General features: G+C 39.3%; 1 protein-coding gene across 3 annotated transcripts in view; it reads right to left on the bottom strand.

The window, feature by feature from the left end:
- The window catches only part of rbfox1 (RNA binding fox-1 homolog 1), a 225,098-nt gene that overhangs the window by 23,839 nt on the left and 186,941 nt on the right, over positions 1–14,318 (bottom strand). For all 3 annotated transcript variants that reach the window (XM_050068719.1, XM_050068722.1, XM_050068720.1), the window contains one exon: positions 2,590–2,654. In XM_050068719.1, the coding sequence (XP_049924676.1) occupies positions 2,590–2,654 (65 nt within the window). The remainder of the gene's footprint in view (positions 1–2,589; positions 2,655–14,318) is intronic.

Below are 14,318 nucleotides of genomic sequence, written 5' to 3'. Positions count from 1 at the left end.
AAGTTATATCAAAGTGTCATTTCTATAGTGTTGTCCCATGAAAAGATATAATGAAATATTTGCAAAAATGGGAGGGGTGTACTCACTTATGTGAGATACTGTAAATTACTTTACACATCACACATTGTAATTTAATTCATTGCTAAATTACCACTAATGTTTTTGGTTGGGTGTGGTCAGAGGTGAGCTCTGTTGCATCTGTAAGCACGACCTAACTGTGGTGTCAAAGTGTACTGACGAACAGTCAGTACAGCCAACACAGTGCATTAAACATTTTCATTGAATCAGAATGTGAATCATACATACATGAATCAATCAGCATCAAGGAACACACATTTTATTCAGGAAGTGCTTCTCTAGTTATTGCTTATTGTGTAATAGGCTATATTCTTCATGTCACCTTAGTTTATGTCCATGGGTGTGTGATGTAAAAGGTTTTACGAAGCTGGGGGGGTTGGGATTCTTCTTTAACCTCTTTTTCTTTTGCCCATGTATCAGGTTTCCATGTCTGTTCTGAATAAAAGCACTGAGGCAGTGGAATAAATCCTCTCCACTTCTAATCTTGGCTCTCCCTTAAGTCTCCCTTGGCTAATACAGAGAGTGTCATCATTTATGAGCATGATAGCTTCTTTTCAAGTCAAACTACTGTGTACCTACTTTGTCTGTTAAAATATTAGCTGCTCTATTGTCCTGAGCCAAAGCCCTCTCTTTAATAATTTTACATCATTCTCCTGAATTAGACGGATGGTATTTCTGCCATATGAGATTGTTAATTCAAACCAAACTCATAATAAAACTGAAGTTGGGGAAAGTGAGGCAGCAGATGAATAATGAATCAAAAGGAGTTCCATGCAATTATGAACTAAAATTTCACGCCAGCGCTTACTAATTTAACACAAATTATTCATTGTGATATGAAACACCCTCAAATATCATTTCAGCCCTAGAAGCCACTATTTCAACTACAAGCCCTTTTCAAATCTTCTTGGAGCTTATTTTCACTTTATTATTGTTTTTATGGTGAAATGTTATAAAAAGGAAGTCTTGTGGTGCAATCTAATGAAATGGCCCTGTAATAAACTTGGGGAAGCCTCTAAGGTTCTGTTTTTGTTGAGAGGTTCTCAGGGAGGTATTGATTCAACTCCATGGTCTCAATACAGTTTGAGTCTGTACAATGGGGTGCTGTTGCAATGGATCCTACTATTATATCAAACATATGGGCTGGGGGTTGGGTCGGAGACAATATAAACATGGTTCCAAGTTATCTTGCTGACAGTACATGTGAAATACATGTGAATGGCTCACTAAATAACTAGTGTTGGTACCCATCCTCATGACCAGAAAAACTATGTTGATAATTGATTTAACAGATTTCAGTTACTTTGTTCTATGACATTTGCACATGACAACTACAGTGTAGTAAAGGTTAGAAGAGTATGGTAATGTCAAATAAACTAAGGTTAAGGTAATTAAAATGCTTGGTTGAGGTTAGGAAAAGAGGTTGTGCTAAATTACATCATCTCTGCTACTGTATAAAGACTGTTGTTCTCATAATGTGTAACACAGTACTGTTGTAGTTTCCGGAGATTGAGAGCATTCAGTAAAAATTGTTTCTCTCTCTCCCAATTTCAAAACTTGTTGGGATTTAATCCAGCCACCAGAAAAAAATGTTGGCATTGTTCATTGCTGCCAACCACAGAACCATTACATTTGTATGTTATAATGTAGTTGAGGTGTTAAAACTTGATGTCAACAACGCTGTGGTCAACCAGCCTGTTCTAATTCTGAGGTCATCAAGTACCATTCTGAAGTTATCAAGTACCATTCTGAGGTCATCAAGTACCATTCTGAAGTCATCAAGTACCATTCTGAAGTCATCAAGTATCATTCTGAAGTCATCAAGTACCATTCTGAGATCATCAAGTACCATTTTGAAGTTATCAAGTACCATTCTGAAGTCATCAAGTACCATTCTGAGGTCATCAAGTACCATTCTGAGGTCATCAAGTACCATTCTGAGATGATCAAGTACCATTCTGAAGTCATCAAGTACCATTCTGAAGTCATCAAGTATCATTCTGAAGTCATCAAGTACCACCGCTTTGTCAATCATGGCAAGTTCAGACACTGACGCCAAAAGCCACCTTTCACGGTGGTATAATACACCTATGGGTGGCGTCTGTTTATAACGTGGCCGGATGGTACCTTTTGCAGTGTTATGATAAGCACCCGGTCAGCTGGATGGCACCTGTCACAGAGGTGTGATACGCCACAGGATGGTGTCAGTTCGAAGCGCCGTCAGTAACAACATTATATTAGTAGCTGGAGAGCTCCTGTGGGGCAGGTGAGAGGGTGGTGGATGGGTTCAACAAACCCTGGACTTTCACCTGGGAGCCCTGTATTCATTTCCTGTATGAATTTGGAGCCAAAGCATGATTTTTTTTGCAGTCCAAAAGTCACTGCCGTGTGCCACTGTGGCTTTGGTTAAATGAAAAATCAATAATTTTTCCATCCATGGGTCATTATATCCCATCTTGAACTCAAAACAAAATGATAATGAACCTCCTAATGTGACAATTTCTATCTTACCTGTCACTGTATGCAGCAGCTGTGGCAGCAGTAGGCTGGGCATATCTGTAGGCAGCGTAACCACCCTGGAAGCACACACACAGACACACACACATCAGAACACACATAAGTGTAAGGATTGTGAATTTAGTGTTATGAATATTTTTCTCTAAAACAGTTTTTCTGCTGGATTTAATGTCGGACACTAACACATTGAGAGACATACCAGCATTAAAAATTACCTCAATAAATATGTTTTTGTCTAATGTATGAGATACTAGCATTTTAATAGTGCTATTTCAAACATTAGCTATATAAATTTAAACCTGGTCGCATTGCTTTCTCGATTCATGGTAGACTGTGAGAGCATGAGCCCCAAATGTCTGTCATTTGGGTTTTTTATTAGCTGCTCAGCTCTTTAAGCAGATGCAGCATAAACACTCACATAAATACACAGCATGTAATATTCAAGCATATCTAGATCCACAAACACACCTGAATACAAAAATGAATAATTTCACACACATTTTTTTTGTTCTTAAAATGCACACTGATTGATGCCATAAACATCAGGGCTAAAGCCAGAACTATAAAAATACCAAGGTCATGAGTCCAAATTTTTTTTATCTATCCATTTTGTTTATCTAGAAGTGGCCAAAATTACCTTTATGACCAACCAGTAATCATTCCCAGGTCATCATAAACAGACACTTTGTCACACCAGTTGGTGTCTAATAGTGATGCACAAGGCACCCTTTAGCGTCTCTATGTGACACACAGCTTCAAGGCATTGTAACACTTTTTTAATGTTGGGAAATTGTTATGTTTACGCAACACAACTACTTGGCTAGGTTTAAAAATAAGGATTTTCTGGGTTAACATAAGTCTGTTAGGTAATGTAACATGATATAAATTTGTCATGTTACATTAAAAAACAGACTTCTGGTTTCACACAGGACACCAACTCCACTCCCTTAGGTGTAGGTCTGGTTTTGTTTGACCCATCCACCTACACAAACTTTCTCACTCTGATACTACATCAGTTGCTCTCAAAGGGTGCCTTTGGAGTCAATATCACACACCAATGGGTGTGACAAAGCATCAGAATTTGATGACATGGGAATATGAATGGGCTGTTACAACAACAGCACATTATCTACATACTTGTATGATTCACATGTTAAATATGATATTTCACATGTTAAATATGATTTTCAACTAACCAAATTATGTAAATCATTGGGTGTTACATTTCCAAACTTGACACATTAGGCTGTGAAGCATTGCTTTATGTCATCAAAAAATAAAGTTTTGGCTGTCAATATATTGTGCCCTGTTGCTTAAGATTAAGTCATTTTGAAAGGTGCACTAGCCTTTCACTCATGATGTTTTGGTGAAACTATTATACTGTGATTTGAAATCAAAATTTATTCTTTAAACAGTGGCTGAAACATGTCATGGGCTGCGTACTTTTATGGCTTTGTTTTATTACTTTTTTATATTAATGTTCTAAATGAATGATATAATAGGAAGTCATATAACTTAAAAACTCAAATTACAATTAAATTCAGAATCAGGGTTAATGTATGAATGCTTAGGGTTGTTGGGAAAGAAGGCAGAATCCTTTGTGACAACAGTTTGACCAAGGGTCTTTTTCCTCATCAGTCTATGCACTCTGAAATTGTTTGTGACGAATGTAGAGATCTCAGAGGCACAGCAACAAAGAATCACTACGGCAGGTATAGTAAAATTACTTAATTTTTGACAGATTTTTTTTTCTACATTACAGTCTGAAACAAAAGCCTGGCTCTGTGTTATGTGTCAAAGTAATTACCTACTTTCATTTGTGTAAGCAGGGGTGCTCTTAGAGATTGGCAGCGGGCTTCATCAAAGTCCTTCACATTTGGAATAAGAGGTAATACAGTATTTTAACTGTATATGCTTTTAAAAACCAGTTGTAATTTCTTGCTTGTCCTTTTTTGTTATTCATTTATAAAACATTATGTGTAAGTTTCATTGACAACAGTTTTCTTTTAGTGTATGTGGTGATAGGGGAGCTAGCTGTAGTAGTGTTTGTCAGCACTATGTCAGACTGCAGTGCTGACATAGTGCTGCATACTGTACGACAGTATTGTTTAGTGTCAGCATCACAATGTCATCTAATGTGCTCAGTGAATCCTGCACTGTCTCTAGACCTGCCAGATCACTTCTCCACTCTACACATCACAAGTAGAATTTAATACACACAAACTCCCATAGACGCATGCATACACACACAACATGCCAGTAGCAGTGATCACACACAGCAGTTCCAAGTTTAACCAAATTAGCCAGCAGCATGCACATAACAAAAAAAACACAGCAGTACACTACAGTTTGAATACCAAGATGCACAGCAAACATTAAAGCTGTGCTAATCAATGCTTTTATTTTTCCACATTGACAGTGGATTATCTGTAATGTGAAAGGTGTAATTCTTTGTGATGAATACACAGAGAATTATCACCAACTCCAAAGATTTTTGCTCTCTTTTATTTCACTGTTTGCTTTTATAGCCAGTACACATGGACCTTATTACCAGCTGCAGCTGCAGCAGTAGGCAGCTCTTTGCAGCAAGAAAGCTCTGATAAACCCATTGCATACTACCTGCTCAGCACCAAACAGCAGACAGATACAGTTAGAGACTAGCTGGTGAACATAGTGGAGCATTTAGCAGTTAAAGAGCTAAGATGTTGGAGTAGCCTAAAACAGTAGGCTTCAGCGTGTGTAAAAAATTTAAAAGTGGTCTGACATTAAGCGAAACATCAGACTGGACAGCTATACCAAATTTTACCATAAGGTTTCACACTTGATTCAGCAGCCACTCCTAAGTGGAACATAATGACATCATGTCCCAACAGCAAATGAGTGTCAGACTAATGTGTCGCAATGTGTGAAATCAGAACTCGCTGTCCAAACTGAATCTATTAAATACTCTATGCACTTCTCTTATGTCATTTAAACAAAGCATACTACATCTTGAAAGATGGGTGAGTAAATGCCATCTTCCTACGTTTGTAATTTTGAAACAGAAAACACATGCTTTATATTGTGACATTTACTGGAAATGACATACAATATAGCCAACAGCAAGTAAATTGTCACGGTAACTTTGAGCTCTCCCTCTAGCCAGCTGCCACCTTATTTTTTTAAAAGTGAAATAATAAGGTATTGTGTAGTATAGTAGTATCTAATGAGTCCTTATTTCAACTTCATTAAATCAATCGTTCCTTGTCCATTGCAGCACTTTCAAAGCTAGCGACTGGAATGTCCGACAAAACTTGTAAGACTATCTCTGCCTTGTCTCCTCTCGCCACCCCAAAAAACACATGATCTTTCTGGTCAACAAACACAATGCATTCTGCTCTACCCCCCTCCCAGCTCCTCTAAAATTTGATCTCCTTCATGAGACAGCTCAATACGGTGCAACAGGAAAACAGCATGCATTTTAATACAACAATGCAAACACATTCAGCATTTTAACAGTACGACACATGTGACATACATAAACATTGTACAAATAAAGGAAGCACAAGCAAAGGCAGAAATGCTGCAAGTCAGACACATCAGAGGTTAAGAATGACACAAAAAAAAAAAGCAAAAAAAAAAAAGTATGTATATTTTTTTTCCTCCAGTATTTTTGATGGCATGTAAGCATTTTTTGGGGTGTAGACAGTGGAGGCAGACAGGAAATGAGGAAGAGAGAGGTGGGAGAAAGCCATGCAACAAATTTCCCATCTCAAACCAGTTGCCGAGTTGCCAGGAGAAAATGTTGGCATTGTATGCTTCTGCAACCAACAAATGTGCTACATTTGCTCTTTTCACAGGTGTCATACTTTTCTATAGTGAAGTAGTGTATGAGTTGATTTTGTCATTGAGAGGGGGAGGGGATGGTGGATGGCGAGTCACCTGGGCAAGATGCCTGCCAAGCCGCAGATCACTGTTTGAGACCAACAAATAAAACTGGTTGTTTTTTAGCAAGTCATTGCTGTCTTTTCAAATGCTTTTTAGGCAACAACCTGGGTGTTTTCCAGTGACTTGTCACTTTGCTTCCAGCGGGGATAGTGTCAGGAAATTGTTGTTTTGAATTGAGACATTGCTGCCTTTCATGCCGGGACAGTGCCACAAAAAGCAGTTGTTGTTTACGAAGACATTGCTGCATTATCAGCAAGCATTGTGCCGCTAAGACTTTTTTGTAACCATAACTAGGTGGCTTTTGTGATGATTTTGCTTCTTTTTTTGTTGTTGTTTTGTGTCTCTTTGAGGTAAGTCTGTGTCTTTTTGGCCATTTGTATCTCTCTGAGAAGTAATTTTATGTCTCTAAGATAATTTTGTGTCCTTTATTGGTCATTTGTATGTCTTTGAGGTCAACTTGTCTTTTTTGGACATTTTGTGTCTCTTTGAGGTAATATATTTAGTTGAGTATTTTTTTAGTAATTTTGTTTCTTTTGGTTTGGTTGTTTTGTGTCTCTTCAAGGTCAACTTGTTTTGGTTTGGTTGTTTTGTGTCTCTTCAAGGTCAACTTGTGCCTTTTTTGGTGATTTTGTTTTTATTGGTTATTTTGTGTGTCTTTGGGGTAATCCTGTGTCTTTTTTGGCCATTTGTATCTCTTTGAAGTAATTTTATGTATTTATAAGATATTTTTGTGTCTGATGATGATGATGATGATGATTTTGTGTCTTTTTTGGTCATTTTGTGTCTCTTTGAGGTCATCTAGTATCCTTTTCGGTCATTCTGTGTCATTTTGAGGTTGTTTTTGGTCATTGTATGTCTCTTTTTGATTGCTTTGCCCCTCTTTGTTGTTATTTTTTGTCTCTTTGCAGTTCCTTCACATTTCTTTATGGTCATTTGAGTCTCTTCCTGGTTGGTACATGTCAACAAGAGTGACATGTTGCAGGCAATGGCAAAGGGGACCTCTGACACATTTGGCCCCTGGGTCTGCGCCTGGTAGACCTGTTCAGTAATATATTCATGTTGACAGCACCCGAGGAGAAAGGTGTACAACTACGCATGGCAACATGTAAAATAATCATTCCAGAAATGATAAACAATTGAACTTGAACTTGAACTTGAACTTGAAGTATTAGATACAGCACCAAGGACACTGGATCATTTTACTTTGAAATGTAAAGTTTATTTCAAAGTCATACCTAAAAATACAATTAATTGTAACTGTAAATTTAACATTAGTATTAACACTTCACAAAATGAATCAAGGGCACATAATGACATGTTTAGGACTTGAACTTGACTTGGTGCTTATTTGTCTTGATCTGAGAATTAAGGCTCACCAATGTGGCAAAGATAATCTGCTGCAGTGTTTGAACATGAAGGCAAAAACAGCTTTAACATTCAGTAATTAGACAATGTATATATAAAGCATAAAGATACACAGAGAAAATTACACTGCAGATAGGAACATAGAGTAAATACAGTTACAGGAACGCTGCAAGTCGTACAAAGCAAAACCAAAGTTTTCAGGGACACTAAAAACCAGAGGTGGGACAAAGGTGTTGTTTTGCAGTCACAATTAATGGATATCTACATCTGTCTATTTTAGTCCAGCCACCCCTTTTGTATTGTGGTGGAGTTTTGGTTTTGTTTTACTCTGTTTTTTTGTTTTTTTATAAGATGTAAGCAGTTGTATTACAGCTTGTTGCTCTTTCTTAAAGCCAGCAGGCAGTTGGCTGCAAATGGCACATGGCTGAGAAGCCCTGCTTTAATTTATCATAAAACAAAAGCAATTTTTCTCCCTTCCAGGCTCAGTGACAACTCCAGCACTTCTCACATCATTTCACCTTCCACCCTTCCATGCGCTATGACTGAGACAGTGTGTCTGTCCTGACATGAGCAATGTATTATTACCACTATAAACTGTGGAGGCGAGTAAGTGATACTTAGCGTGTGTGATGATGGGCCGTGGCAGGAAGATGAACAGGTTGGCCTGTGTTAGTCACCAGCCACTGTGGACTGTCACTCCTGACTGAGTGACTAATGGCAACCCTACAGCTCTGTGTGCAGGCATGTATGTGTGCGCAGATTGTGTTTAGAAAGGAGACGTGTGTGTGTGTGTGTGTGCATACGGTCAAGGTTTGGCCATTCCACACACATAATCTCACACAAGGAATGCTCCAATCCATCACATTTGCTGATTCACTGAAGGAAAGAGCGGCAGAGGAGGACTCCTCTTCCTATCCGTCCATCCATTATCGATGACTTTCAGTATGTTTGGCAATGAGGCTGCAGTCCCATACTTAGCTGCTGCAATGCCTTCATGCAACTAATTGACTAACGGAACAAAAGTAACACAAACAACAATCCCAACTTTAATCTGTTTCTTGATAGAGTTAAATTTCACATAATTGCCTTGTCCTGTAGCCACCAGGAACCATTTTAATCCTGTTCCTGCTAAGGCCAGGTAAAAACAAAGGGAAATAGCAAATTATATTTTATGTCCTATAATAACTAATACAGTAAATGAATCGTAAAGTAGTACTAATTCCATCAGTTAGACAACAGAGTTATGTCAAATGACTTTTTACAGGGTAGGGGATATCTTTGCTGAGCTCAGCTGAGCTCAGCTGAGCTGAACTGAGCGGTGTAGCAGTATGTGAGACGTGTTGGCAGTGTGTATTCAGCTCACTTCACTTCTTCTTAGTGAGTAATTGCAGTTTTATCTGTATTTGTTAATTCAATTATGAATGTGATGTTTTTCTTATAGCTGTTTCAAAAATTGTCCAGCATGCTTTAAATATATATATATATATATATATACACACACATATATATGTATATATACATATACACATATGTATACATATCTATCTATCTATCTATCTATCTATCTATATATACACATATATATACATATATATATTTGCATCAATAACTTAAAGGAGCAATAAGTGAAGTTCATCATTTCTAGATTAAAGGAATTAAAAAATTGCTATGTGAAGAACTAGAGGTGTAATTTCATCTGGAGTATAGCATGACCTCACACACCCTCTCTCTGTGTTGATCTCCAGCCCATTGTTTACAATCCGGTCCAGCTGTGCGTTCATGTGAATGGCGTTCAGGCGTTACGGTTGTGTTAAAAGTTAGCCTGGCAGCCCAGCTAACATTTTGCCTCCCCGCGAGGCTACATTTTTGTAATATATTTGCTGAGATGGAGGCGAGGCTCACTGACTAGAAGAGCTGACAGAAGCGCTCCATAGTTGTAAGTTACTCCAGTAGCCGGTGGCAGCCGACTCGGCTAGTGCTAACACCGGGAGCTAACGCTAACGTTCCTCCTCTCCTCAGTGAGTGAGAGCGATGTTTTAGCCTAGCGGGCAGCTGGCTCGCGGGCTGCCCGCTAGGCTAAAACATTGCTTCAAGTTAAAGTGGGAAGAAGCAGCGGGTTTATCGGGCAGCTGAGTGAAGCTGGGTGAAGTGGAGGCTGCGGAGGAAACACCGGGATGGGTTAATGTCCGGAGCTTGAGCAGCCTGCGAGCCAGGTGGGCAGCCTGGTGGGCTCTAGCCGACCCGGCTAGTGCTAACACCGGGAGCTAACGCTAACGTTCCTCCTCTTCTTCGTGAGTGAGAGCGATGTTTTAGCCTAGCGGGCAGCTGACTCGCGGGCTGCCCACTAGAGAGCCCACTGGAGAGCAGAGGTCGAGGGAGGAGTGGCTCATGACACACTTTGTTTTGGTCTACAGGCAGTGCACAACAGCAAACCTAGCGGTGAAACGGTTTCGCTTTTTGCCCCTTTAAAGATATTCTATGCAGGAGTATCACCAGCAAAAGTGAGAGTGAAAGCCTGCTCCAGATCCACTCTTGTTTTAGAACAAGCTTCTCTCAGTTCGCTTGTTTTTTAAGCGCCATATCTGCAATTTTGTAGTTTCCACTTGGATTCATGCTGCTTACAGTCTGGTCGCTACTTTCTGGAAGTCTGGACTTCATCTGCCCAGTGTGCTCATAAACGTCCAAAACACAGTGTAAGTAAGAAGAAACTAAGAAAACACAGGCAGAGGGCAACAGAGTTTCTGCTAATAAACACACCACCACAAAGTTCTAGTGGCTTGTAAGTGATGTTGAGAGGGATTGCTTTTGTATTGAGTCCATACATTGTTTTCTAGGACAATCCTGCAAAGTATACCTTAAACAAAGCTTGGATATCCAGTCCTCCAACCCATACGACCATATTTCGTATACTACCATATGTCGACACCATGTCCTATGTTCGTACTCATATGACCCATAGGGACATTTCCCAATTTAACACCCCTACCAGTGGATGATAGAATAACTTTTGTGACCATTTATGGTTGCAGTTTTAAACACGTGATTAACATTGTGAAACAGTTGTAGTGACACCAAACCAGTGTTATTAGGTTTAGAAAAAAGGTCATGGTTTGGTGCTGAAAAAGCATGTATGTCACCAACATGAGGAAATTGCGACGAATCTCACATGACATACATAACGTTACGTCAGGTCACCTTACGTCACGTTACGTCATGTTATGTCACGTTGCGTCACGTCAAGAGCTCAATGGAAGCTCAGCAGAAATTTATATGGTAAGTTTGGTTTATTTATGTTTTTATGAAAACATCCTGGAGAGACTGACTGTACTAACTCACTGTTACTGTGTTTGTTTGTTTTTTGTTTGTTTGTTTGTTTTGCTTTTTGTTTAAAGCCGGGGCCCTATTTCAGAAAGCAGGATTAGTGAAAACTCTGAGTATGTTAAGCCTGAGATGAGGGAAACTCTGACTTTTCAGTTTCACAAAGCCAGTTCAGCATAACCCTGAGTATGTTACAACGACAACATACTCCGTAAAGTAAACCTGCTGACTGGCAGACTTGCTTCATCAAAGCTTGAGGCTGATTGCCCGCTGAGCTTGTAGCAGGGAGGACAGACATGGTGTGTCCTTTTGTGAATAGAGTCATGGACATTGAGGCACAAATGATTCATGGGCTGTTGTGGAAGGAGATTAGACCCCATTTGGACGTCTTATCGTTCCTGGAGGAGTGTCCATATGAAAGATTCTGTTTCACTTCACACTTTATCATTTCTCTTAACAATCTGTTCCACCCAGATATATCAAATATTACACAACGTGGATCTGCATCATCATCGCAGCTAATTTTATGCATTGCCCTTTGATACTTCCACAGCGGCAGTTTTCTTTATAACATCAGACACACTGAACACATCAGCAAAGCAACGGTTTGAGGAAGAGTAATTCCACAGAACTGTAGGGCTGTCAGTGTTAATAAGAAATTAATCTATGTGGATACTATATGCAATGATTTTTGAATACTTTTCATATATTCAAATATTCGACAGTGTAATAGACTGCATTTATGGGACTCAACATCCCCATCATAGCTCCATCTGAGCATAAAGGAGATTATGTAAATCGGAAGTATTATTTTAAAATATATCAACACTGTTAAGATATAAAAATGTTGATATATTTTCTGTATATTAGACACGCATCACCACATGACATCACTTCACATTACCTTTTAACACACACTGCAGTCTTTTCCCATCCCACCTCACGCTGTTTAGCTGCAGCTGCTGTATTAGATTTTTAATTTTTTTTGAAGACATGTTCGAAGTCTTCATTTGCGGTCATTAAAATCTCAAATTCAATTGGGATGAAATAAATGGCTCAGCTTTTAACTCTGCTTTCTGCCACAGAGAATCATGTTATCTGCATTTCACTGATGATGGCTTTTGGTGCTCACTGTGAACGCGCTTCCCTCAGGCTGAACATACTTCTGGAATGGAAAACTCAAGAGTTTCCCAGCTCAGGCTCAGTCAACTCGGAGATGGGGATTAGGCTAAGAGTTTGTTGAGCCTGCTTTCTGAAATAGGGCCCTGGTCTAGGAGAACCAGAATTTTTTTTTTAACAACAGATTTAAAAATAAAACCTTTTGCTTCTTTTTTTTAACACGCATCCATGAATTAATGTTTTTTTGTATTTTGAAAAAAAAGTTTTTCACTTCGTCTCACTGGGATCAAGATCTCTTTTACATGACAGACGTGCTGTGTCTCAAATTGGATACTTTTGTACATATACTTGCTATTTTGAGCACATACGTGTGTTCACACAGATATGGCAAAATGCAGTGCGCTATGAATGCCTTTATAGTTCACTCATAATGGTTAAACAGTTGAATGTAAAACGTTGGACATTTCTCACCCTCAATGGTTGCCATGGTGCTTACATAAACCCCTTTTCCACCAACATTTCCAGGAACCGTATTACCAAGAATTTATTTACCTGGGCAAATAATTCCTGGTAATCTGTGTGGTTTGTGTTTCCACCGCACCTCAGAGTTCCATTAGTGTGATGACGTAGATGATTCGGCATGTGCCCTGTATTTGGTTCCGCCAGCTTTGCTGGTTACATGCTGGTGTAGACAGTTGGGGCTCTTTGTCTCAGCCAGCAGCTAAGTTTAAAAGTGTTTTAAGATAAGTGTCAAACTAAGTTAGTCTACATACAGACAGCTGTCATTTGAGTTTATTATTAACAATTCACTATCAGCTGATCTAGCGTGCTGTCCTTGTGTAAGACATCACGTTAGTGTCGGTGGATGAGAGACTGTGGACGGAGCATGTTGAATATCTCTGTCTACATGTTTACATGTTCATGCTTGCTGAACACACATATTGATAAAGTATTGGCTTCTTACTTGCTAAGGGTTAGTGTCACTTACAGTAATGAGTGTAGCTGCCATCAACTCGAGTAATTTTTGAGTTATCTTCACTTCGTTTCCACCAGGGCCGCTCGGCTGTTCACTGGTTACCGTGTTGCATCAGTGTATGTACGGATGTGTGTGTGGATGTGGAGGAGATCAGCGCCGGCACAAAAGAACCGATACCGTTAGCGCTTATCAATACTGCGGTCTTTGATGATTTAGCCCTGGAGCTAATTCAGTGCTAGGTTTCGTTACCCATCCTTCATCAAAACAGAAACAAAGTGGAGCTTGCAGAAATGAAATAAAGTGCAGACACACTGACACGGAAGTGCGGAATGCTGCGTGTGTGTTCCACCGATCAGCGTTCTTCGGCACACAGCCCCACCCCTCAAGAATTCCGGGTAACCTGAAAAGTCTTTTTTCAGAGAAAATTTGGGGTTGAGGGAAAGTTTTTTCCCTGGGTAATTTCGGTGAAAATGCACAGAGGTTTTTCAAAATCCCGGGTAAATGAGAAAAGTTCCTGCGGTGGAAAAGGGGCTATAGTGAAAGGGGCGGGACCACAAACACATTTTAGACTTGTGAAATGTCAGTCGACTACCGCAGTGAACACAGAAGAATTGTACAAATATACATGTGTATTTTTCATAACCACTACACTGTTGTCAGATAGAAACCATTAGGTTGTTTATTGTGTTAACTCGGTAATAATCAGGTACCACAAACAATAACACAAATGTTTGCTTGCCAGGTAGTAGTGATGTGCAGTTTGACCCACAACCTGCAGGGTCCCGCACGTTGACTTGCAGGTTAGGTGGTTCAGGCAAGTTGGTCAGAAAATATCATCATTCACTCAGTATTAGTTGGAGATATAGTCAGCCTGTATCAACCAAGTATATTTGCAGGTGTTGAAACATGCTGTGAATATGGGGTGCCGTTTGTAAAGTGTCTCACGCTGAAAATAACATCAATATTTTGCCACATTTAGCTTCAAACAATGTTTAAAAAAGTATTGTGAATTTTTTAA

This window comes from Epinephelus moara, chromosome 18 (genome assembly GCF_006386435.1).
Source record: "Epinephelus moara isolate mb chromosome 18, YSFRI_EMoa_1.0, whole genome shotgun sequence".
NCBI classification, from domain to species: Eukaryota; Metazoa; Chordata; class Actinopteri; order Perciformes; family Serranidae; genus Epinephelus; species Epinephelus moara.
The sequence above is the reverse complement of the archived record's forward strand: the minus strand, read 5'-3'. Positions and strand labels throughout refer to the sequence as shown.